At 62.5% G+C, this 24,540-nt stretch overlaps 2 protein-coding genes across 2 annotated transcripts in view; one reads left to right on the forward strand and one right to left on the reverse strand.

The window, feature by feature from the left end:
* LOC143677523 (intraflagellar transport protein 140 homolog) overlaps window positions 1–24,540 on the forward strand; it is a 297,426-nt gene that overhangs the window by 182,449 nt on the left and 90,437 nt on the right. The window lies entirely within an intron of this gene.
* LOC143677521 (uncharacterized) lies at window positions 2,457–10,623 on the reverse strand. Its single transcript, XM_077153536.1, has 3 exons — window positions 10,411–10,623; window positions 7,013–7,159; window positions 2,457–5,409 (listed from the first exon to the last, which is right to left on the reverse strand). Exons 1-3 carry the CDS (start codon window positions 10,421–10,423, stop codon window positions 5,108–5,110), a joined length of 462 nt encoding a protein of 153 aa, XP_077009651.1. The 5' UTR covers window positions 10,424–10,623; the 3' UTR covers window positions 2,457–5,107.

Raw genomic sequence — 24,540 nt, forward strand, 5'->3', positions numbered from 1 at the left:
GGGCGCACCTGGGTGCAGAGGCCTGCAGAACCCCCACCCTGTGCCAGAACTCTGCCCCCGCCAGGCGTCCACCGCCCCCTCTGCTCGCTGCTTGCAGTTGCCCCCTGGCTGCGGCGCGTGCCCACGCGTGCTATTTAAAGCCGGCCTTTGTGGCTGCCTGGGGCGCCCACGCAGGCTCAGTCCCCCTACCCCAGTCACTCCTCCAGCCTGCAGGCTGCTGGCGGCTGATGCGGAGGGGAGCGGACCCCAGGCCCAAGGCGGCTCCACGAGGGTGCGCGGGTGGGCCCAGAGGGTGTCCGTGTCGGCTGTCCTGCGCGGAGACTTCGGGTGGAGGCAGGGCCCGGAGGAGACGGGGCCCCAGGGGCTTCCTCCAGCTACTCCAGGGTTGGCAGGGGTGGCCTCCGTGGAGGCCGAGTGGGGTGGGAGTGAACATGGACCCCTCCCTGAGGCTGGGGCAACCACATGCCTGATGCCCAGCCCCTGTCCTCCCCGCAAGGACACGTGGGCAGGGCCGCACTCTGAGGGGCACGCCGGGGCGTCTCCACTTGGATTCTCATGAAAGCAGAGCCTGAGATGGACTTGGGCACAAGGAGTTTATTTGGGGGAAAGGAGAGATCCCCAGAAGCAGGAGGAGGGAGGGGAAAAGCCCCCAACGTGCTCAGTGACCCGCCTTGCTGGGGAACCCCCCCAACCGTCATCTGGTGGAATGGGGAGCCAGGGCGTTTCCCCACCATTCTCGCGCCCAAGGGTGGAGGTGGCCCTGGGGCTGCCCTGCCTGGGCCTGGAGAAGCCGCGGTGGCTGAGGCAGCACCACACACTGTCGGTCCCTGACAACCGGAAGTTGTCATGGCAACAGGAAGAGTCCTAAGGAAAGGCCACAGGGGTTGGCGGGACCCGGCCCCCCACCCCAGCCCATTCCGGTCCCGCAGGGCAGGAAGGCCCCCAAGTGAACCCTCCGGGTTCCAGGCGGCTACTGGCGGGGGTGCTCTCCTTTCCCCAGGACGCGCCCACCCTGGCCAGCGAGAGAGGGGCTTGGGGGGAGCATTTAGGGTAGGTGCAGATGTGGGGATGCAGGCCGCTTCCAGGAGACCAGACTCAGACCCCTGCCCTCCCCTCATGGGTGCACACTGCCCCCTGCTCGCACAGCACCCCGCCACTGCCACCGCCGACCCGCTTCCCATCACCGTGGGCCCCTGACCCTGCGCTCGTCTCGGATCCCGGGACCCGGGAGCTCGGCCTCCCCTCACCTGCCCCGCTGGGCCGGCCACCACGGACCACCCCTCATGCTGGGCTTTAGTGAACGACACATGCCCCAGCGGCCCTGGGGAATCGGCCAGGCATGTCCTAGCAGGCCACCCGCCCTGGGCGGCGGGACAGCTTGGCCGGGAGCCGCCTTTCTTTCAGCTCATAAAGCCTTCCAATACCGTCCAATCCCAGGTACACAATCTGGGTGTTTTAGAATATCACAGAGCTGTGCATTTGTCACTGCAATCAACTTTGGACATTTTCATTACTGGAAGAGAAAAGTGCACACCCCTCAGCAGCCCCCTGCCAATGCTGTCCTCCCCGCAGCCCCACAGGCACCCCTAGAATTCTGCTTCAATAGGTTCGTGTGGGTGGAAAGACCCCTGAAGTGCCTGGCACTGTTACCTGTAGTGTGCCGTTGGCGTCGGGTGTACCTGTCCCCGCCGACAGTGCCAGAGTTTGTCATAATTCTCGAAAGGACGTCCCCATACTTGAGCCTCATCCCCCAGCGTTCACTGCACTTGACCGTCCTGTGTCTTACCCTCAGCTGAGACCCAAGGGGGCCTGGGCCAGGCCTCCGTGCCCAGGGGTCACTTGGGAGCCATCCCAGGAGGCAGGAGTGGGCACCTGGGAGTGGCAGGACGGAGGAGAGGCCACTGAAGATGGTGTCACCAGCTGGCACTTTGTGGGGACAGCTGTGCTCCATCCCCGGAGAATGCGCTTCAGACGTGTCCTAGGACCCAGGGTTCTCTTTGCCTTGGTTGAGGACCGGGAGGTCACCCTCCTCAGAGCCCCTGGACCTAGGCTGAGCAGGCTCCCGGGAAGGAACAGCATTTGAGATGGGACTCTGCCATGCCCAGGGACTGTCCCCAGAGCTGCTGGGACCTTAGACACCTGGGCTGGGGCTTGGCAGGGGAGAAAGGCCAAAGAAGGAAAACATCAGTGTTCAGCCCTAGCCCTTGCAAAGCAGGGTTTGCAGCAAGACAGCGGCCCCTTGCCACAGGCCTGTGTCTCAGGAATCATCTAAATTCGTTGAGCTCCATTTCACAATACCAAAGGCAATTCCAGGAGATGCAGATAAGAGGAGCCACGGCTCCTCCGTGGCGCAGAGCCGAGCGGGCTACTGGGGAAGCCCACCTCGTCCAGAAACGGGAGAAAGTGGGGCGGGGAGGGGAAAGGAAGGAGGGGGGCTCCCGTGATCATGTGCCCTGGAATCCAGCAGACCCTGCTGGCCAGCGCTCCCTTGTCAGAGAGCTGGTCACCAGAGAAGAGCCCACGGCTTCCTGTGAGAGATGGGTCTCCATGGGTCTCTCGTGCTTCCGCACACCTTGTGAGCAAGACGTTAGCTGCCTGTTATTTCAGACTATTCTCAAGGTTGTTTGTGTGTTGAGGAGCTTTCAATAACCTCCCTCCAGAGCAAAGGAACGATTACTCCTGCCCATTGCAGTAGACTGATGGTCTTCTCCTGCAGTGGGGCCCCCTTGGCGTGCAGCAGCCCCTGGGCCTCTTGCCTCACTCCTGTGGGGCTCAGATGCACAGGTGCTAATGCAACACAGCAATGCACATGCACCAATGACACACGAATGCACACGTCTGTGTGCACACTGGTGCACACACATCGAAACACATGCACTGGGCACACACATCAATGCACATGTGCCAGTGCATATACCAACACACACATGGAAACACACACCTATGCACACACACCAATGCACACATGCCAGTGCACGTGCACCAATGCACACACCACCGCATATGTGATGCAATGCCCTGATGCACACACCCATGCATGCACTGAAGCACATGCTAATGCATGCACACCGAATGCACACACATTGATATACACACTGGCACAGGTCTGCACGTGCAAGCTGGGCTGTGAGTAATGGAGCACTGTCTGATTTAGGAGCCTGTTTTCTGACAGCGCCTGTGACCCCAAAGGAGTTTCACCTTCTAGCCTGCCAGGGCTTAAGTCCTCAGACCCTCCCAGCCCTTGATAATTCCTTAGCCATCGTGCCAGCTGTGGGCACAAGAGGACGTCCACCTGGGAACTGCCTGCCCTCACTCACCCTGCAAGCCTCAGGCTGGCCGCTCCACAGCCAGGCCCAGTGAGGTCTGGAGGACATTCGGGGCACTGAGGCCCCCTCCACTCCTCTGCCTCGCATTCATGTGAGCCCCCTCCCAGCCACCCCCAGATACCACTCTTGGGGGGCGTCCAGAAATAAGGGCAGGTGGCCCTCTCAAGAGCCAGCAGATGACTTGAGGAGCCTGCTTGGTTTATTGGGCCAGAAGAAAACTTCGGTTCTTTTTTTCCTGCTGCTGGTGGCCAGGGGCTTGCGTAGAAGGCCAGGCTAATGCTCCTTTCCCTCCCGGCAGCCGTGTGTCTTTGGGTGACCTAGTCTCCCGAGACACCTTCATGGGAGAGGCCTGAGCACTGCCCAGCCAGGAGTCACTGTGCTCGGCCCGGCCTCCAGGAACCCCTCTCCAGGCTGCCAGAGCAAAGTCCACAGCTCCAGGCCTGCCTGGGCCCCTGGGCCAGACTCAGGACCCAGAGCCATCGGCTCTGCCCGTGGGCGAGCGATGCTCAGGGAGAAGGACCACCAAGCTGGCCCGCCCCAGCGTTTAGCGCTTAAAGTATGTGAGCACCCTGGTGAGCACACCTGGCCCTTGTAACCCACCCGAACCTCGGCAGGGGCCCTGGTCCCAAAAGAACACCAGTTCAGAGAGGGGAAGGACTGGCTCTTGGCCACATCCAGCTGGCCTGGTCTGCACCCACTGTCCTACAGAGCGTCCCCACATGTCCCCCACGACCAAAAAAGTGTCATCTAACCCTGTGCTTGCCACCCCACTGTCCTCCCCTCCCCCAAGGGCAGCCCCTCCCCAGAGGCATTCAGGTGCGCTGGACCCCACTGCCTGGAGACTCTGCTCTCTGGGCGCTGTGGACTGTGGGCCGTCCTGGGACGTGTGGGTGTGTGGGGCAGCTGCAGGCGAGAGAGTGGGCAGGTTCCCGCAGGCTCTCAGGCTCTGCGCAGGTGCACAGCAGGCACAAGGCATGGCCCTGGGTGACCGTGAGGACCCAGGAGGGCCACAGTCCCTCTCAGAGCCCCCCATGACACGAGGGGAAAAATGACCCCACTTGGTGGCCGTGGCGGTCAAGACCCATTTTGGAAGCAGCTGGTCACCTCTGGTTGCTGAACCAAGGAAAGTGTGCGGGGTGGTCAGCAAAGGCTGAGGGCACTTGGGGTGCAGCTGCTGTCCCTCATGGGGTGGCTCCTGACCCTCAGTGACAAGGCTGCAGGGAGGCCTTCCCCGCAGCGGGAAGCTGGGAGACTTCCCAAGGAGAGAGGCGCCTGGACGCGGTCAGGCGGTGAGCTGTGCAGCCCACAGGCATCCTGCCAGGCAGGGCCCTGCTCGTCCATCTGCTAGTGGCAGAGGCCAGTGCCAGCTGGACAGGGGCCACCTGCTTCTGGCCTGGGGAAGTGCGAGTGCATGTGAGTGTGCATGAACGTGAGCATGTGTGTACATGTGAATGTGCATGCATGTGTCCATGCCTGTATATGTGCCTCGCACATGTGCGTGTGTGTGAGCACGTGTGCACACTGCAGTGGATTGGGACTCTGCTCACTGGGGCTGAGCTGGCCCCTCTGGCCCCAGCAACTCCCCAGGCCCAAAGAGGAGTGGGCCAAGGGGCTCCTGAGGTCGGCTGGGGGCGGAGCCCAGGCCTGCAGGCTGTCCCGAGACTGAATGCGGGACAGCAGGAGGGTGGGAGGGCAGGGTGCAGCCTACACAGGCTGAGTAGAGTGTCTGAGATGGTGGGCCCCAGGCAGGAACCAGCACCCCACGTGCTCTGACCCTGCCTTCACGCCGGGCCCCCAGGACCTGCCTCTCTGCTGCCGGCCGTGGTCGGGTCCCACTTCCGAGGCTGCGGGTGACACGCAGGCGGCATTGAGGCACATGCGCTGGCTTTCCTGGCTCTTCCCTTGAGGCGTGTCCCCAGCAGCGGAAGGAACAGACGACATCTTTCAGGCTCGGAACGCCTGCGTGGACTTGTTCTCGCAGGTGGCCCCATGGCTTCTCTCCCCCATGCTGTCAGGTGACGCTTTGGGCTCTCTTGATGGCCGCCGGGAGGCCCCACCCAAGGCCGGGCATGGTGGCCCAGACCTGCAGGTGGACGGGCTGCGGGAGCTCAGCTTCCCCGACAGAGGCCCCGGGTGCGGAGACCCCCGGCTGTGCCCGCTGAGTGCCCTGCAGCAGCAGAGCCCGGGCTTGCCCCTGTGCCAAAGCCTGTGCTCCATTCACCAACACCGAGCAGCCCGCGTTGCCATGGTGACATGGGCTCGGGGTGTGTCAGCTCACGTGGGGCTGCTGGGGTAATACCAGCCCCCGAGGGATTCTAAAATGGGACAGCCCGTCCTCCCTGCAGCGCTGCAAAGTACCCCTTGTCCACCGTGCAGAGAAGCTTCTCAGCCTCAGGTCCCCTCCAAACATAGGCCCAGAGGGGTGCTTTGTTCTGTGGCCACGGTCCAGCCCAGAGAGAGACAGCAGCTGTCCACCCTTGGCCTGAGCTGGAGCCTAGTAACGTCTAGTCCTGCCCTGTTTTACCAGCTGTGTGACCCTGAACAAGGCAGGGGTCCCTGCTGACCCTCAGTGTCTTCATCCATTCAGTGGCATCATGACACAGGTGTGTGCTAAGGGAAGGCACTTTGTGCCTTAGGAAAGAGTGTGGACTTGAGTCAGAACTCCTGGGCTCAGATCTTAACTCTTCCTTGTGCCAGCTAGGTGGCCTGGCCTCACTTTCCTTGCCTTGAAAATGGATAATTATAGCAGTCTTTGGTGAGACTAAGCCAGCAGGCATGAAAGCAGCTCCAGAGCACAGTGGGGGGCAGCAGCAGCCAGCCTCCCACCCTCTCCAGTTTCAGACACTGCAACCACACCCTCCTTGCTCTCCTGCTTCTGCTGGATGTGGCTTCTGCCAGCACCTCCTTCCGGGCACACACACTACACATGACGCAGACACACACACACACATAGAACATGCACACAACACACACATAGACACACACAGAATATATAAATGCTACAGACACACACATAGAGCATGCACACACACAGAACATGCACATGGAACACACATGACAGACACACAGAGAACACGCATGTGTGCACACAACTGAGAAGCACACAGAACATACACAACAGACACACAGACATGCACACAGATACACACATAATAAGCTGACAGATATACAGAGACAGATACAGGCCCAACCAAGACACAGATATACAGACACATCACACAAACAGGTGCACACTCAGACCCACAAGCACACAGACACAGCAGAAGAGACAAACACACAGCCAGGACACCCCCAAACACTGTGGCTGATGAAATGGGGCGTTTCCACTGGGATCTGCCAAGTTGCCAGCTCCAGCTGAGCCTGGCTGGAAGACCTCAGGGTGCATCAGGCTGGGGGGGGGGGGGCGTGGAGGGATGGATGGGGAGTGGCCAGCCCACAGGACTGTGGGGAGCCTGCTGGGGACTGGGCGGAGCTGGTGCTGGGGCCCCGGGCAAGCAGGAGCACCCCAGGACCCAGGCACCACGGCTGGGCGTGGGCTGCCCAAAGGCACGGAGGGCTGCAGCAAGGGCATCACCAGGGGGCACCGGGGGGGCCACGTCCTGGGCGCATGGCTGAGGCACAATGCCCCCAGATGCCCTGTGCCTGCACTCCAAGTCTACACCCCCACACCCCACACCCCAGCTCACCGCTGCTCCCTGAAAGGCAAAGGGAGTCCTTCGTCCCACGGTGTCCTTCAAGCATCTTCTCCTGGGCACTTCTGGCCCTGGCAGGCAGGCTGGTGGCATCCCTCAGGGCGGCAACACTCGCAGTCCCCAGGGCCAGCGGGAGCCCGGCTGGAAGGAAGCCCGTGACCTTCACAGGCCTGGAGCCCAGAGGAGACAACCTAGAAACTGGCACACATGCACACGATACACACCACATGCACACACACATAGATGCACACACAGGTACATTCCAACATGCACAGACAGGCACACAGGTACACACCAACACTCACAGACACACACGGATGAGCACACAGACACACACAGATGCACACACAGGTACACTCCAACATACACAGACACACACGGATGCACACACAGGTACACACCGACACACACACACAGATGCACACACAGGTATACACCAATGTACACACAGATGTGCACACACACACAGGTACACACCGACACACACACACACATACAGACACAGACATGCACACAGGTATGCACTGACACACACACAAATATAGATACACACAGATACACACATACATACACACAGACATGCACACAGACACACACACACTGATGCACACACAGGTACACACAGACAAGCACACAGTACACACTGATGTGCAGTAGGTACACATCTACACACACACAGAAACACACAGACACACTGACGTGCACACAGGGACACAAAAATGCACACACAGAAATACAGATGCACACACACACCAATACGCACACATATGCATACACACAGATACACACCGATGCACACACAGACACACACAAATGTGCACACACACACGCCCCCAGCGTCCTGAGGCCCCGACCTTCCTCTCCTGCCTCCCACCAAGCAGGACCCCTGCCACGAGGAGGGTGGGGCCTTCCCTTGGTCACCCCCAGGAGGGACACGGGGCCTGCATCTGCCCCGCCTGCCCGGCTCCAGCCCCGCCGCAGTGCCCCCCGGGGCTCCCCACACGTGGCCCAGCCGTGGCTCTATGTCTCCCTGGGACGCGCTGGCTCTCGGCCGGCCCCAAAATGGGTGACTCTTCCACCAGCCCCCCCACGGAGATGACGAGGGGACGAGTGTGAGCTGTCACTTGGGCTGCCCGCGCCAGCCCGTGATCATGACAGAGAGGAAACATCTGCTCCCACCCGCGCCCGGGCCAGAGACTGCTCAGCGGCTCTTCTGAGTTCTTCCTGTGCCTTGGCCCGGGCCTGCGGCCCACAGGGTCCTCGCTGGGCCCTCTGGCAGAGCCGCACCCCGAAGCGCCGGGCCAGGGGGCGGGGGGCGGACCCCGTACAGGGAGGGACACTGGAAGCCCCCAGGGAAGCCCAGTGACCCTCTTGCCTGAAGGATCGCGGGGTCCCTGGAGGGCCCCCCCAGAGAAGAGCTGAAGGTGAGCCCTGTGAGGGCATGCCAAGGCCCGCGGGGGGAGGGCACACCTTCCCCCACCCCTCCGCTCCAGCCCTGCACCTCCAGGAAGGGCCGGGACAGGCCGGCTGGGACAGGAAAGGACCCCCGGTGGCCCAGCATGCCAGGAGGGGAGGGCAGCAGGGGACTTCCTGTCTAAGCCTCCTGGGTGGTGAAGCTGCACGATCAGCTTATGCCACTTTTACAACCCTTAAGAAAGAAGGATGCCTTTTTTCTGTTTTAAAATAATGGGCGTTTGTGGCTCGGAAAGCACGAGGTCTTTAAGGACAGCCTGGAAAACACAGGAGCACAGGGCTTGAGGGCATGAGAGCAGAGAGCCCTCGCCCCTGGCGCCCCACCCTCGCACCCCTGTCCCGCCTCCCAGGGTCCAAGGGTCACCCTGGGCCAGGGCCGGGAGGCCGGCCATTACCTCACAGCCTGGGCGTGGGCCCGCGATGCCATCTCACAGGCTCTGGGGCAGGGTGGGAGGCGAGGGGAAGGGAGGGGAAAGGCGACAGTCAAGGTGGGAGGGTTCACACCCCCCTCCAACGGGGCAGGAGGCTCGGTTTTGGGGTGTGGGCACCGAGGAGGGGAGGCAATGACAGCGGCCTGCCCCCCAGCAGCCAGCTTGTGGTCCATCCATCCTGGGCTTCACCCTGGGACCCTCTGGGGGAGGCGGTGGGGGCTTCATTACCAAGCCCTGTCGGTTGCAGCAGGAGGAGGGGGCCAGAGGGAGGGGTGGGGAGGCACCCCCAGCCCACAGGGAGCTCATCCAGGTGCACCCTACCCCCAGCGACCCACCCAGCCCCCCTGCTAGAGCTGTGGGGCGCAGCGTCCCACCCCACCCAGGCTCTGGGCCGGACATGGCCAGGGGAGGCACAGGGGCCACAGGGGGCCTCAAGCCAGAAGGTATCAGGATGGGGGAAGGGAAGGGGAGCCTCCTGCCCAGGAAGGAGTCTCGTCGCCCTGCCCTGCCCTGACCCCCGCATGGAAGAGAGGCTTCGGGGTCCCTCAACCTTCTGCTGTGGTGCTCAGGTGTGGACTCCCCTTTAAACTCAGCCCGGGGGCAGCTCCCTAAACCAGCTAGCAGTGGGGGTGGGGGGCCTGCTCCAGCCCTCCCCTACTGTGATGAGGGCTGGTGGTGCCCGGGGACCAGCTTCAAGGCCAGAGGTCCCCCCTGGCAGGTGGGGAGGTGCTTGCTGAAGCCAGTGACCGGGAACCCACGGCCCACCTCCCACCCCAGCGAGTGTGGCACTGCTCCTCCCCATCCCAGTCAGGGGCAAGCTGGGTGGCCTGCCTGGCAGTGGCAGCACCCCTGGCCAGCACACACAGCCGCTCGCTGTTCATTGCTGTGCCCTTGGCACACTGCCCCTCACTCGGTAACTCTCTGCTCCCCTCCACCCCACTAACTGTGGGTGCCCTGAGAGGACAGCCACCATGCTCTGGCAGGAAGGTGGGGTAGAGACCCCCCCCAGAAGTGTGGGCAGCAGCCTCCTGGAGCCGATGGGGAGACGCTCCTGGCAGAGGGAACAGCAGAGGCAAGGGGGTAGGGGTGGGGGCAGCAAGAAGGTGGGCAAGGTGCGGAGGAGAGACAAGAGCCGGGGCGCCTGCAGGGCCAGGCGCGTCACCTCTGGAGACGCGGGCATCTTGGAGGCCCCCTGACCCACACCGAGGGCAGCACACTTGGGGGCTGCTGCAGTTTGGCGCAAGCGCGGGTCAGTGGGTGGCGGCAGGGGCTGGATCCCGGGATCTCTTCAAGCTGGGCCGGAGGGGCTGACGCCGAGGACGGGGTGTAAGGGGTGGCGGAGTTAAAGGTGACCCCAAGGCTTTGGGGGGTCCGCGTTTCGGGGTCAACCTTGCCCGGCGGGCGCAGATAAGCCTTCCCTGCAACGGGCTCCGTGATTCTGGGGGTCGACGTGGGGGGCCGCGCCCGGGAGACCCGCCCAGCCCGAACCTGGCCCAGCCATCCAGTCCCCGCCGCCTCAGGCCGTCGCCGGGCCCTGGGGCTTCGCTGCGCGCCCGAGTCCCGCCCGTGGACGATGAGCGGCTCGACGCCGGGGTCCAGCGCCGTCGGGGTCGGTTCCCTGGGCCTTCGGGACTGGCTAGCGGACAGGGGAGCCCGAGAACTCGCATTCCACCTTGAGGGCCGCTGCCGCGCCAGCCCGTTTCCCGCACTGGGCGAGCGCGGGGAACCCCGACACCCCGCCCGCGCCCCCGCGTTGCTCGGCAGAGCCGGGCGCCTCGCGCTCCCATTGGCCGCAGGTGAGGCGGCGGCGGCCCGACAGGTAGTCCGCCCCGCGCCGCGGCGATTGGGCCGCGCCCGCGGGGTCCCCTCGGGGATTGGCCCAGGTGGCTGCCCCGCCGGCGCCCTCATTGGCCGCAGGTGCTGCCCACTCCCGCCCGGCTGCGCCGCGCCCCGCCTATTGGCCGTAGGCTCCGCGGGCCTTGCCCCGCCGCCCAAGTTCGCGCGGAGTTGGCCGGACCGGTGCGGGTCGCCCGCGCGCTCCCCGCCGCGTCCCGCCCCGGCCCCGTCAGGTGTCCCGCCAGGTGTCCGGCAGGTGTCCGGCAGGTGTCCGGCAGGTGTCCACGCCGTGGCCCCGCGCGTCCGGACGCCGCCCTGAAAGACGGCCTGGCCGAGCGCGCCACGCCCAGCAGGCCGGGCCCCAAGATGGACGGGAGCGGCGGGCGCGTCCGCCTGAAGGTGCTCTACAGCGGGTGAGCGCGCCCGGCCGGCCCTCCGCGTCCCCAGGAGCCCGACGCGCCCTCGCCGGGAGGGGCCGCGCGAGCCTGCAGGCGGCCGGGCCGGGCCGGGCCGGGGCCGGGGCCGGGGCCGGGGCCGGGGCCGGGGCCGGGGGCGGGGCGGGGCGGGCGGGCCGGGGTCGCCGCTGACGCAGGTCCTGGCAGCGCGGCCGGGAGGGAGGTCGCGGGACCGGGGGACGCAGCTCCATGGAGCTGGGCAAACTTTGGCAGCTGGAGAAGAAGCGAGTTTCTCAACTTTCGCCCTCTCACCCGGCCAGGGCGCGCTGCTGGGAGGGAGGAGCCGCGCCAGGCCGCTGCGGCGGGGGTCGAGGGGGAGGGCCCCGGGGAGCTGGGCCGGTCCCGGAGTCTTGAGGGAGAAGCGCGCCCGGGCGTCCATCTCCCTGTCTGTGAATGGGGCGAGTGGGCATCTCCCGGGGTGCAGTGGTCGGGAGCCTGGACTCTTGCCGCCGCTGGTCTCAGGGCCGTGAGCCCGGGGTGGGTGGAGGGGGCTCGTGTCCAGATGACGGGGCTCCCGGGTAGAGCGCGGGACTCCCGCCCTCACCGCCCGCGGGTGCAGACAGCGCCGAGGACGGCTGGAATCCCGGCTGGGTCCTGGCGCTTCCCGTTGGTTCAGCATCTGTCGGGGCGCGGTGTGGGGGGCGGCCGCCTCGCGAGGCCGCGGCTCCTCCAGGGCAGCGCCCCCCACCCCTTCCCTCCCGGAGGCGGGTTCGGGCTCCACCCCATGAGCACGGCATCTGCAGCCTTGGGTGCCTGCTCCTGGGTCCCCTGCAGACCCGTGGTTGGGGGAGTCGATGGTGGACCCCCAGGAAGGAGGGGTGTGTGGGGTGTGGGCTGGGGTTCAGGGGTGCAGAACATCTTGGCTTTCTGCGTCCCCACAGTGCCGCTACTTGCTGGCACCCCAGCTGCACAAGTGGCATTTTAAACCCCTGCCTACGGTGTGGGGACCCTCCAGCTGACCCTCAAGAGAAATCTAGCAGGTACCTCCAGTGCCAAGCAGTGGGGGTCGGGTGGAAGTTGAAGGTCAGAAAGGGGGGCTCAGGGGCAGATTCGAGGGTGCTGGGGGGGGATGGGGAGTCCCCACCTCTTGGTCCCTGAGGGAGCGTTTTGGTTACTGGCAGTACAGATGTAATACAACCTGCTGCCTCCAGTTTCATGCCTGATAAGGCCGCTCCCCCTTTCCTTCCCTCCACCTTTCCTCTTCCCGCCATTGCTCAGCCGCCACTCCTCTTCCCCTCCCCTCCTGCCTCCACCCCGCCCTTCCCTTCCCCTCCGACTCCCTCCCTTCTGCCACTCCAGCCCCTCTGGCCCACCGAGGGACCTTCTCTAAGCCCAGCCCCTCCCTGGGAGTGCCTGGAAGCTCGGGACTGGGCCCCCAGGAGACCCAGTACACCATGGCCATTCCTGAAGGGCCCCCCAAGACTTGGGCTTGGTGAAATCGGGGTGGGGGTGGGGCTGGTGAAATCCCAGCGCTCAGAGCCCACCCCTGAGAGGACACTTGCTGCCCGGAGGCATGGGCACTGGACCTTTCAGACACAAAAGCAAAGACGGGGTTTCTGTAGCACCCCACGAGCGAGGGCCCCTGCTGTGTTTCATGGGCTTTGCGCCCGCTCCCACAGAGGCTGACAGGGGTGGGAAGGGGTGCAGGGTGTCCACCACCTGCCCAGGGGAAGAGCCTGCTTTGTCCAGCACCTTGGGGCCAGCTCCTCAGCGTCCCCGCATCCCAGGAATGGCCGCTGGCTGGCTCTCACCCTGTGCAGAAAAGTTCTGTTCTGGAACTTTCCCCAAGGGCCCCTCTGTGTGAAGACCTCGCCGCAGCCAGGGTGGGTGCTGTGACCTGTGGCAGTAGGGGGCCTACAGGCGCCCGGGCCTCGACGGAGCTCCCGTCTGCTCAGCAGGCCTCGGCAGAGCTGCAGCTGCCCCAGCGTTGCCACCCAGGGGCCAGGGACCGGTAGAGCAGAAAGGGAAGGGGCAGCAGGCACAAGGGCCCCGTGGGGTGGTGTTTGCTGTGCCGTGTGGGGCCTGAGTGGGGAGCCTCCTGACTGCTGACTGCAGGGGTAAGAGTGGCAGAATGCCCCGGGGGGTGGGACCATTGGCCTGCAGGGTGGAAGTGTTAGGCTGTGGGGCCGTGGAGCTGGAGGCACCCCGACTTGTCTGGGCTGGAAGTCATGGTCACGCCATCAGAGGTGCTGGCAGAGCCGTTTCCCAGGGTTGGCTGAGACTGAGGTGACCATTGCTGGCCCTCCGGAGGTGTCCAGGTGGTCACTCAGAGAAGAGGCTGCAGGTAAGAGCAAGGAAGTGCCCTTTGACCTGGACCTTGGGGTGGTGGTGGGAGGAGCAGGTTGCAGGGGGGGGTGTGTGAGGAGGGGCTGGTGGTCCGCTGGTGGGGCCATGTCTGCACGGGCCTGTGGGGGCGGCCAGCCTCGCCCACGTGTTGGACGGTGTCGTGCATCCATCTCCTGCGTAGCCCACTAAGTGCACCCCCTTCTTGCCATCCCAGGGGGCTGTTTGGGGGGGTCACCTGCTCTGAGGATGTGGGGCCCCTTCCCACCCCATATTGGGGAGCCCACCCCCTCTCAATGCTTCGGATTCTCTGGCTGTGCGCACGTGCCCTGAGGGCCGTTGGCGAGGTAGGTGGGTTGGGAGAGTGAAGTTTCTGTCTCGCTGCTGTCCCTGGAGTGGGAGCTGTGCTGTTGGGGGTTGCACCTCATGTCCCCTTCAGAGCTGGGTGGCATAGCCCAGGCACCATGGGGGAGTGACCTAGGGGTGAGCTTTGCAGGGGTAGAGGTTTAAGGGTGAGTTTTGCCAGGGGTGGATGGCCTAGGGGTGAGCTTTGCAGGGAGTAGATGGTTTAGAGGTGAGCTTTCTGGGGGTTGTCTTGGTTTGCTAAAGCTGCTGGAATGCAATATAACAGAAACGGAATGGCTTTGAAACAGGGGATTTATTAAGTTGAAAGTTTACAGTTCTAAGGCCATAAGAATGTCAAAACTAAGTCATCCATAGAAAGATACCTTAACTCCAAAGAAAGGGCCGATGAAGTTTGGTGTTTCTTTCTCAGCTGGGAGGGCACGTGGTGACATCTGCTAGCTTTCTTTCCTCATTTCCTAAGGCTTCCCCAGGGGCGTTTTCTTTATGCTTCTCTAAAGGTCTCTGGCTGCAAGGCCCTGTAGGCTCAGACGTTTTCCAAAGTGGTTAGGGCTCCTGTAAGCAACCCCACCTTGAATGGGTGGAGACACATCTCCATGGAAATGGCATAATTAAAAGTTACCGCCCACATCTCTGTGGAAACCATAGAAAAGATCCCACCCAGCAATGTTGAATGAGGATTAGAGAACATGGCTTTTCTGGAGTGCACCACAGTTGAAAACTGGCATGGGGTAGATGGATTGGGGTGATCTATACAGGGGTTCGTTGGCTTACTGGTGAGCTTTGTAGGGGGTCGTTGGTTGGGGCTAAATGGTTTGGGAGTGAGCTTCGCTGGGTGCACAGTGGAGGAAGCCTGGTGTGTTCTGAAAGGATGTGCTGAGAGGTGAGGGCAGTGGGGGAGGAGGTTTGGAGAGGGGGAGGGCTGGTGTCCTGTGTGGCCATACACAGGGCGGGTGTGGAGGTCCTGGGACTGATGACCTGGCGAAGGGGCCCGAGGAGCAGGGTCTGGTCCAGCCTGCCTGCCCTGCCCCAGGCCCTGGATCTGGGGGGCAAATGGCAGCTTCCCTTGGGGGTGGAAGGGTACAAGTGCAGGGAGCACCACTGGTGGGCAGCAGCCACTTTCAGAGGCCTGGGGCGTCTGTGGACAGGTGCTGAGGGGCTGTGGTGGGGCCCGGCAGGCTGCACCTGGATTCTTGGTCTCCTGGACAAAAACTCGTGTGATGGAATCCAGAGAATCTCGATGGGGCAACACACAGAGCTTGTGTTTCAGTTTGGAGTATTTCAGAGCTTTTCATAGGCCCCGAAACCTGGGGGTGTCACATATCAGTGCATCACCCCCGCACACTCCTCCACCGGCACCAGGCGAGGCAGGTGTGTCGTGGGGATGTTTCCCGGTCAGAGCTGCAGTGAGTGTGTCAGCCTCGCGTCAGCGCCGTCACTTCTCTGCAGGGTGGGGGACAACCTGCTAGGTTTCGGGGGGGCTGCCCCCTCCTTTCCCCTCTGCCGGTGGGGGGATCTCAGGTGTCTAACATCCTCAACAACTGCCAGGGCCTGGGAATCTCTGCTTTGCTCCTGCTTTCCAGCCTCAGGACCCCATGTTTTGGATGAAAAGATAAAAGGTGGGACATCCTATAACTTTAGGTTTTCAAAAAGACTGTACCTGGAATTAGATTCTAGCTGGACTGAAGGACTGAGCTTCAAAAAATCCCTTTGATTATGAAATTATGCACTTCCCCATCCCTTCCCCAGTTCCTGTCTCCTCCTGTTGGACGGCTGAGCTTCCACCATGGCGGCCACCGCGTGTAGGAGGCTTGGGGCGAGTCTCGCCAGCCCCTCAGGGCAGGTGGGCTTGGGGAGCACAGAATGGCCTCCAGCCCCTGCCTTTGAAAGCAGAACCCTCTGCCCTGAGCAGGCGCCGCTGTCTGGGTGTCCACTAGAGGTTTCCTTCTCGGGTGGAGATCTGTGCAGAGGAGCTGGGGATGGGCACTTAGACACCGCGGTCAGTGGCGTGCCCTGTCTGTAATCTCTGCTTCTGGGAAAGATTACACTTCGTTTATTTAATCCGTAATCCGAGGAATGAACGCTCCGCATTCAGTTGCTTTAAATTGGCCCCAGGGTGAAATCCGTGCATGTCCTCTTTCCCCAGGGACATTCTCATCAGCAGCTTGGACTCAGCGGCCACCTTCGATGCCCTCTGCGAGGAAGTGAGAGAGATGTGCAGCCTGCACGCGGGGCAGCCGCTCACCCTCAAGTGGGTGGATGACGAAGGCAAGTGACCCGCGCTCCGCACTGGCCAGGCCGGGCTGGCCGGGGCTGCCTCCTGCATGCACCGCTGGCCCGGCCTGTCCTGGGGGGAGCATGGGACCAAGGGTGGCTGCCCGCAGCCAAACCCCAGAAATCGTTTCCTGGAAATAGATTGGTCGCGAGTGCTTATGTTGAAACCGAGCTTTGGGGGTGGAAGGTGGCAGTGGGGTGGCGAGCAGGATGTAGCATGTGGCGAGCCTGTCTGCTGACTGCTGGGTGCCCTGAGACCTGGGTGCAGCTGCGGGTTCTCCTGGCCCCCTCAGGCGGGTCCTTCCTGCACTCTGGGCCTCTCCCGGGGAGGGAGTCTAGAAGAAGAGAGGGTCACGAGGGCGAGTCCAGCCAGCCGAGCTTGTGTGCTCCTGTCTTACTCCCGTTCTGACCTTCTCTTGTGCTCTCTGTCTCTCTCTCTGTCTCTCTCTCTCATGCTCTCTCTCTCTCTCTCATGCTCTCTCTCTCTCTCTCTCATGCTCTCTCTCTCTCTCTCTCTCATGCTCTCTCTCTCTCTCTCTCATGCTCTCTCTTTCTCTCTCTCATGCTCTCTCTCTCTCTCTCTCATGCTCTCTCTCTCTCTCTGTCTCTCTCTCTGTCTCTTTCACTTGTTGTCTCTCACTCGCTCTCTTTCTCACTTGCACCCTCCCTCTCACTGTCTCTCTTGCTCTCTCAGTGTCACTCGCTCACCCCTGCTCTCTCTCTCGCTCTCACTCACTGTCTTGCTCTCTGTCCCTCTCCCACTCTTGGTGAGCGCTTGCCCCACGCTGGACGAGATGTTTGTGGACAGGACTGGTCACTGGCCCCCAGCCAGCCAGGCTCAGGTGTGGCGCCTCCACCTTGACCCATAAATCCTAGCCTCTCCTTTACTTCCTTTTTCCGCTCTGAAACCTATCTTGATATGTGGTTTTAATTGAATAAAAACTGGCCCGCCCGTCTTCAAAGAAGGGAAGCTTCCCCAGGTGGGTGGGTGAATCTGCTGTCCTCTCAGCCCACCTCTGTGTTCTGCCAGGTCTTCCTGGAATTCCTGGGGTCCTGGGGTGGCCCTTGTGGTAGGGGTGGGGGGTGGGGTGGGCAGCCTGTGAATCCTGGAACACTGGGCGTGGGAGGCAGTCCAGGAAGGACCCTCTTCTCTGCCTGGTTGCAACTGGCCACTGGCTGCTGAGGACATGGTCGGGCCAACAGGGCCACGTGGCCATGACCGTCCGACGTGGGGAGCAGTCACTGCCTTCCAGGAGGAAGGATGGCGTTGGTGAGGTCAGCACCCTCACTGCTGGGCCCTGAGAGCCTCTCTCCATATCTGGGGACCAGCCACGTGTAACGTGTTCTGTTTTCCCATAAGCGTGAGTGTGCATAAACACAGACACATGTGCGTGCTTACATGGCTGTAGAGGTCACCGTTGACACTCTCGTGGCTTCCCCGTGCCGCACTGCCCTGTGCTGTGCGCTTGCTGTCCCCAGCCCCCCCGCAAGCCTCCGGGTCTCGGTGCTGCCGCCAGGACGTCATGTCCTGGCCCTGGCCGTGTACTGGGGCTGCGGGTGAGCTCGTCCGCATCGGGGTCTGGCCACAGCAGATCCACCCAGCTCTGCTCCGGGCTGCAGGTCCGATGAGCAGAGCATGCAGCCGCCCCTCGCCGTGTCCTCACAGTGGCTGTGCTTCCCCTAGGAGACCCCTGCACCATGTACTCCCAGATGGAGCTGGAGGAGGCCTTGCGCCTGTGCTGCCAGCGCAGGGTGGAGGGGCTCGTCATTCACGGTAGGTGGAGGGGCGGGGCCCAGTCAAGTTAGGGGCGGGGTCAGGGGTTTGGGCCCAGTCAGGGTAGGGGCGGGGTCAGGGGTTGGGGCCCAGTCAGGGTAGGGGTGGGTTGGGGCCCAGTCAGGGTAGGGGTGGGGTGGGGCCCAGTCGGGGTAGGGGCGGGACCCAGTTGGGGTAGGGGCGGGGTCAGGGGTTGGGGCCCAGTCAGGGTCGGGGTGGGGTGGGGCCCAGTCAGGGTAGGGGTGGGGCAGGGTCCTGTCGGGGGTAGGGGTGGGGTCAGGGGCGGGGTCTGGCCGGACAGGGGCGGGGCTTCCACATCTGCCACTGCAGCTCTGGAGTTTGGGCGCTCTGAGAGGTCCCTCCTTGGTCGTCTTTGCCAGACCACCAGGGGATGGGGGCAGCAGGGAGGGTCATGGTTATAGCCCTAGCCATGCCAGAGAATCTGAGCACGTTGAATACGATACCACTTGGGTTTACTCTTCCTGTTATGCTTTATTTGTCTACATAAAAATTGTCCTGCCAGTGGAGTCAGCGACGGGACGTGGGGGCCCCCGTTGGAGGCAGGAGCGAGCACCCCAGCCCGTGTGTGGACAGCACACACCATTTTCTGTTGAACCAGCCATTCTGCTGACCCAGGCCTGGCCGGCTAAGACATGCTCATTCTCACAGCACTTTAAAAAGTGCTTTTTAATTCACAGTCTAACACTCCGTTTTATAGCAGTGGTAGGCACATTTGTTTTAGCGTGGTGTTTAAAAAATTCCCTTTACTGCCTAGATTAAGGAAAAACTTGTTTTTAATACTTTTTTAGCTTCTATTTTAATAAATTATTATGGAAGCCCAGGGTGTATTTTAAAGTATTTAAGTTTGAACTCCAACTTGAGTATAAAGAAATTGAATCTAATTTTCTTTCAGAAATCATTTTTCAAAATGATTGCAACTCTTGCCTGATTTTCATGCCAGTTTATTTTTAACAAAAGTCAGTAGTTTTCTTTTGACAGCATTGTTTTCTAGATCCCCCAGTGCTTTTCCCGTGTTCTCTGACGTATTTTGAAGTCTGATAACGGGGACTTTGGCCCCCACAGGCACCTTTGGGGCTCTGAGATTCCGCCTTCACGAGCACATCCTGAAAATGGGCTCCTGTGCGCGCGCCGCTCCCGTGCGCCTGGCCCGGCCGTCTGAGCTGAGGTCGGAGCCTGGGTGGGGATTCGGGGCTGCGTGGCACCTGGCCGACTCTGACCCTTGCCCTTTGTGTCCAGTCTTCCCCAGTGTCCCCGAGCAGCCAGGCCTGCCCTGCCCAGGAGAGCACAGTGAGTATTCGTTCCGCCACGCGCTGCCGTGAGGGGCCTCTGCTGGGGCCGCGCCTTCTCCTTTTCCTGTGCAGTTACCAGGGACTGGTTTGTTTCACCGGGAGCAGAGTGTAACGTCCACGCAATGCCCAGGCCCGGCCGCCACACTCGGTGTGGACGGTCCCCCAGGGGCCACAGGGGGTTGGTGGGGCGGCTCCCTCCATGTCCACAGGGGGTCCTTGTCCTTGAGAGGTGCTGGGGGGCTTGGAGGAGGTGCCCAGGGGGGCAGCACCAGGCCTCGCATGTGCAGGGCTTGGTGGAAGTCCAGACGGACATCCAGACCCGGCCGGCCACCTTCGTGGTTGCTGCAGAGCTCTTGGACCAAGGGGCTGCTTCTCGGTTCAGGGGATTGGCTCAGGCCACTCCCTGCAGGGTACCCTAACTCCAGCTGCTGGGGATCCTGCCTGGGTCAGCCCGGCCTGGCGGAGAGGGCCGCCTGGGCAGGAGCAGGTGGGGCGGGCCAGCTCTCTTTGGCCATGGGTGAAGGTGTGGAGTAGGAGTGGGTATATGGCTTGGATTTAGGGGTGCAGTAGGGCTGCAGAGAGGGATGTGTGTGCTTCAGTCTGGGGGGTCCATGGATGCCACTGGTCTTTGCACGCCCACTAGGACAGGCTGTGTATGGGCCTGGCCCCCTGTGAAGGGGCGGCCAGTGAGGGCACAGAGACATCTGGAAAGTGGATCTGGGCAGGGGCGGAGGAGGTGGTCCAATGGGGCCAGAATTGCCCAGAGGGACAGAGAGGAGGGTAGGGGTGCAGCCAGGCGGGTGAAGCTGCCGTGTTCACAGAGTGGGATGTGCAGGTGGGGTCCCGTTGTGATGTGTGTACCTAGCCAGCAGGAGCCCCCCAGCGTCCAGGGAGAAGCTGGGTCACAGGAGACCTGGGAGGCCAGGGATGGCACGGTGGGGTCCAGCGCCCCTCACCCCCATTGCCTCCATCCCCACGCGCATTCCCGTGGGGGAGCTGTCCAGGTTGTGGAGCAGAGGCAGCAGACACGCTGCTATGGGGGCTCCTCCCTCTGCGGCCCCCCCACCCCGACATTGTCCTGGTGGGAGAGGCACCTCGAGCTGTGCTGGTCAGCCCAGACGGCTTTGTGATCCCTGGGGCACAGGCATCCCGTTCATCCTGCATGGAGGTGCCAGCAGCCAGGGCAGCCCGGGGCGGCCACCCCCTCGGCCTGGAGCTCAGCACAGGCCAGCAGAGGGACCCCAGGGGCTGGGGTGTGCCCCCTTTCTGCCTGAACTCACTCCCTGGCCCTCCCCCCGGCCCTTGGCACCCCTTGAGCCTCCTGTGGCTGCTGGCCACACCTGCCCCTGGCTCGGTCACTCTCCCCCACTGGCTCAGCATCTTCAGCGAGGCCACAGGAGGCCAGGGACGGGTCTCTGCAGTGGGTAGGGGTGGGGTGCCCCGTGGTGACAGCCGTCTCTGGGCAGGAATGTGGAGAATGTGGGTGGGCTCACAGGAGGCCCAACCGGGCACCTGAGCAAGCACTCGAGATGGTCACCGGCTGGCCCTGAGGCTCAGGGCCACTTCAGTCCACTGGAGAACGTTCCACCGGCGCCTTGCAGGCACCTTGGCCAGGAAGGTCAGAGGTCACATTCGGGCTGAGCAGGGGCTGGGGGGGCATCTCCACCGATGCAACCATGTGGCGCTTCTGGCTGAGTCGGGGGTCACCCAGGGCTCACCCCTCTGAGTCTCCTGGCTCGATCTGGCCAACCCTTCACACCAGTCCTGGACAATGAGGACAGTCCTGGGGGCCGCCGTGTGACGCAGGCAACTGGGTTTGCCCTCTTCATGGCTACCATGTGCTGTCCAGAGCCAAGGGCCAGTGAGGGGTGGAACCTGGTGGGAGACAAATGGCCGCGATGGGGCCTTCAAGCCTTGTCACCCATCCGTGAGAACCGCTGGACGAGGTGGACAGCTGGGCCTCCTGCAGGGTGAGCCCAGCCAGGCAAAGCTTTGTTCACTTTCAGCAAAACTCCTTCCAGCATGTTCTACTCGTGGCCAACCTGAACGTGTCATCGTTTTATGGTGCTTTTTTTTAAAATAGGGGTGAAATTCACAAAAAATAGACCTCAACATCTCTGCTTCTTGAAGCGTACTGTGCAGTGGCATTGAGTTGACTCGTGGTGTCCTGCAGCCGTCACCACTGTCCAGTTCCGGAACCGTCTCAGGACCCCTAAAGGAGACCCCCCCACAGTGTCCACTCTGCCCCCCAGCCCCGGCCCTGCTCTGTCTCCCTGGATCCGCCTCTTTCGGAGGTTCCGTGTAAATGGATGGTCACTCGTGCCAGCTGTGCCTGGCCTCCGACCCTTAGCCTGGTTCTTGAGGGCTCATCGTAGTGTGGTGTCACAGCCTGCTCCTCTTCATGACGGAACAGCCTTCTGCTGTGAGGACACACCGCGTTTTCTTTGTCCACGTGTCCGTTGGTGGACGTGTGTGTTTCTGTGTTTTGTGACTAGTCATGGACAGTCCCAGGCTGTCCAGGTATTGAAGGGGTGACGTGACTTTGGCTGCTCACTTGGGCGCCTGCGGCATTGGCGTTAGTCGTGTCTACGCTGTGGCCTCATCGGAGTGGACGGTCACCAGAGGCCGTGTGAGGCCCTTGGTCCTGGGGAAGCAGCTCTTGTGCAGGTGGAGTTTGGGAAGTGCTGGCCCGCGGCCTCAGCCAGGGGCCCAAAGGGTCAAGGGTGGGGTGGACAGCGGGGCTGGGGTGCAGCACTGGGGGCTCTGGGCCAGGGCGTGGCGCTCGTGGAGCCCACTGGGTCTTTAGGTCCTGCCAGCCACTTGGGTTTTGCCCTCCAGTTTTGTCCTTTCGTGGCCTGTCCACTCTTGGGCTCCTGTTGCCCACACGGCTATGCCTGTGGCCACACCCCCCAAACCACTGGATTTCAGCGGGTCCTGCGGAGGCTTTGCTGAAACACTCATGGCTGCTTGTGTGCTCACAGCTGCTCGTCATGTGCTCACGGCTGCTAACGCGTATTCTGTGGCTGCCCGCGACGGTAACGATATTTTCTTCTCCTGTTTTGGTCTTGCTCCATCTGCTGGACCGGGCTCCCGGCTGACCTCACCCAGCCCTGCTTGTCCATGCAGGTCATCTCTCCCTGCCCAAATGCCACCCGGGGTCTCCTGCTCTGCCCCTTCATCTGGGGAGCGGGGGGCTTTGGGCCACGTGGCCTGAGTTCCTTGGCTGTGCGGTTCACTCGACATCCCCTTAGAGGTGGGGATGAGGCAAAGACAGACACTCATGGTCCCTGGTGCAGGTCAGGATCCCTCCTGCTGAGGATGCTGGACATGCTGCCCGGCTTTGCCAGGCCCCGTCGGTGCTCAGCTGCCCTCCCCTGGTCCTCTGGAATGTTCCAGCCACATTCTGACCCGATGTGACAAGCTCCTGTGGCCGCCCTGGAACCCTCCTGTGGGCATGAGCAGAGCTCCATGCCACGCCTCTCCCGGGCACCCAGACCTCGGCCCCTGGGCCCAGCTATCGGGGGCCCTGTGCCCCCAGCACCATGGCCTCGAGCCAGTGCCCTGCCCATTTTGAGACTTCTTTTCCTTCTCTGTGAAATGAGAGTTACACGATGCTAATGAAAATACTTTGTGAAAGTGTATAAGGGAGTTCTTAGAGAAAAGCGGGTGCAACTTTTAGGAAGGGAGACCTCAATCTGTGAGCAAATCTCTTCTTCTCAGGACTGCCCCACAGGGCCAGCCCCCCAGCAGGCGGCGAAAGGCTGAGCTCCAGCCCCCTGCATCGTGGGGTGAGAGCCAAGGTGAGGGTCCTAACTCCCGGGCCCCCTGCCCTGCCCAGGTGGCTGCTGGAGGACCTATCTCATGGAGGGTCGAGTGGACGCGGCAGCCCTGGAGCCCTGGTTCTTGCTTTGGGGGCAGATTGACTTGCTCTCCCTCCAGGCTCGGGATGCCCCAGAACCTCAGTGGCCTCAGTGGACCTGGGCAGCCAGACGGGTGGTCTCCAGCAGTAGTGGTGGACTCCGGTCCCCTTGGCCTCCTGGCCTGAAGTCTACAGTGGAGACTCGGGGCACCCCACAAGCAGCCCCAAAGGAGCGCTAGCTACCGGGCCCAGCTGGGCGGCTGGAACCAACTCTGGCAGAGGCCCAGTCCTGAGACTCCTGGACAAAGAACCGGGCTGGGTGGACAGAGGCGTCCTGAGCACTTGGGAACCCTGCACTCGCCACATGGCATCTTCACATCACTGGTCCAGGCCTAGCACTGACTCCAGTGACCAGTGGCATCCCTGCCCTGGGGGTGGACAGGCCAGGCTGTGGAACCGGAGGCTCCTGGCCTGTGCCGTGCTGCACAACACCACTTGTTCTACCCAGGGAGCTGGGCTGGGCTGGATGTCCTTGTTGGTCAGGCTGGTGCTGGGGACAGGATTGCGGTCGGCTGAGGCCCCCGAGCAGCTGGGCCCCGGGTTGGCCAGAGTGACAAGGGGGTGGTGGGACCCCTCCTTGGCCTCCGCACCCTATAGGCTGGGGGTCTCCACTGACCCCTCCTGGCTTGCCTGTCCAGAGCCTCCCCACCATGGATGGATGTTGTGGGTAGGGGGTCTGCCTCGCCTGTGGCTGTACCCCACCTCGATGCTGGCCATAGCCGATACCACGCAGCTGCTCTGTGTGTGGAACCGGGAAGGGGGCTTAGGTGGAGGGGGCTGGGCGGCCTCAACGCAGGGATGGGCTGCAGGCCAGGGGCAGTGGGGGCGCCCCTGCCTCTTCCCCTCTCTGACCTCTGAAGTGCAAAGGAACTGGGCTGGGCCTGGTGGGTATGGCCTCACCTGCAGGGACCAAATGGGGCCAAGGGGAGGGGAAGTCCTGGGCAGGGGCTGGGGTGGAAAGGGGCTCAGGGACCATTGGGCCATCTGGCTAGAGGTCCTCACTCTTGGCAATAGCAAGATGGCCAGGCCTGACCCCGGCCGGCCTGACCGCCAGCCTGCCAGACCCCTGGCCTCCCTGACCCCCGGCTTCCCCAACCCCCAGCCTCCCCAATTCCTGGCCTGCCCAACCCCCAGCCTCCCCTGCCTCCCCGACCGCTGGCATCCCTGACACTGGCCTGCCTGATCTCCTGGCCCACCTGTTCCCCGGTCTGTCCACCTGCCAGCCCACCAGCTCCCCCGGCCCACGAGCCTGGAGTCCGGGCCGCATAAGGTCAAGAAGGCTGAGAGCAGGCTTGTGTCCCCTTGGTGTGGTGGCGACTACCATGGGCTCTTCTCAAAAGACTGAATGTGTGCTATTTTCTTGGCATTCATAGATATCTCTTTTGTTTTATTAAAAATCTGGCT

Source organism: Tamandua tetradactyla, chromosome 3, assembly GCF_023851605.1.
Source record: "Tamandua tetradactyla isolate mTamTet1 chromosome 3, mTamTet1.pri, whole genome shotgun sequence".
Classification (NCBI taxonomy): Eukaryota; Metazoa; Chordata; class Mammalia; order Pilosa; family Myrmecophagidae; genus Tamandua; species Tamandua tetradactyla.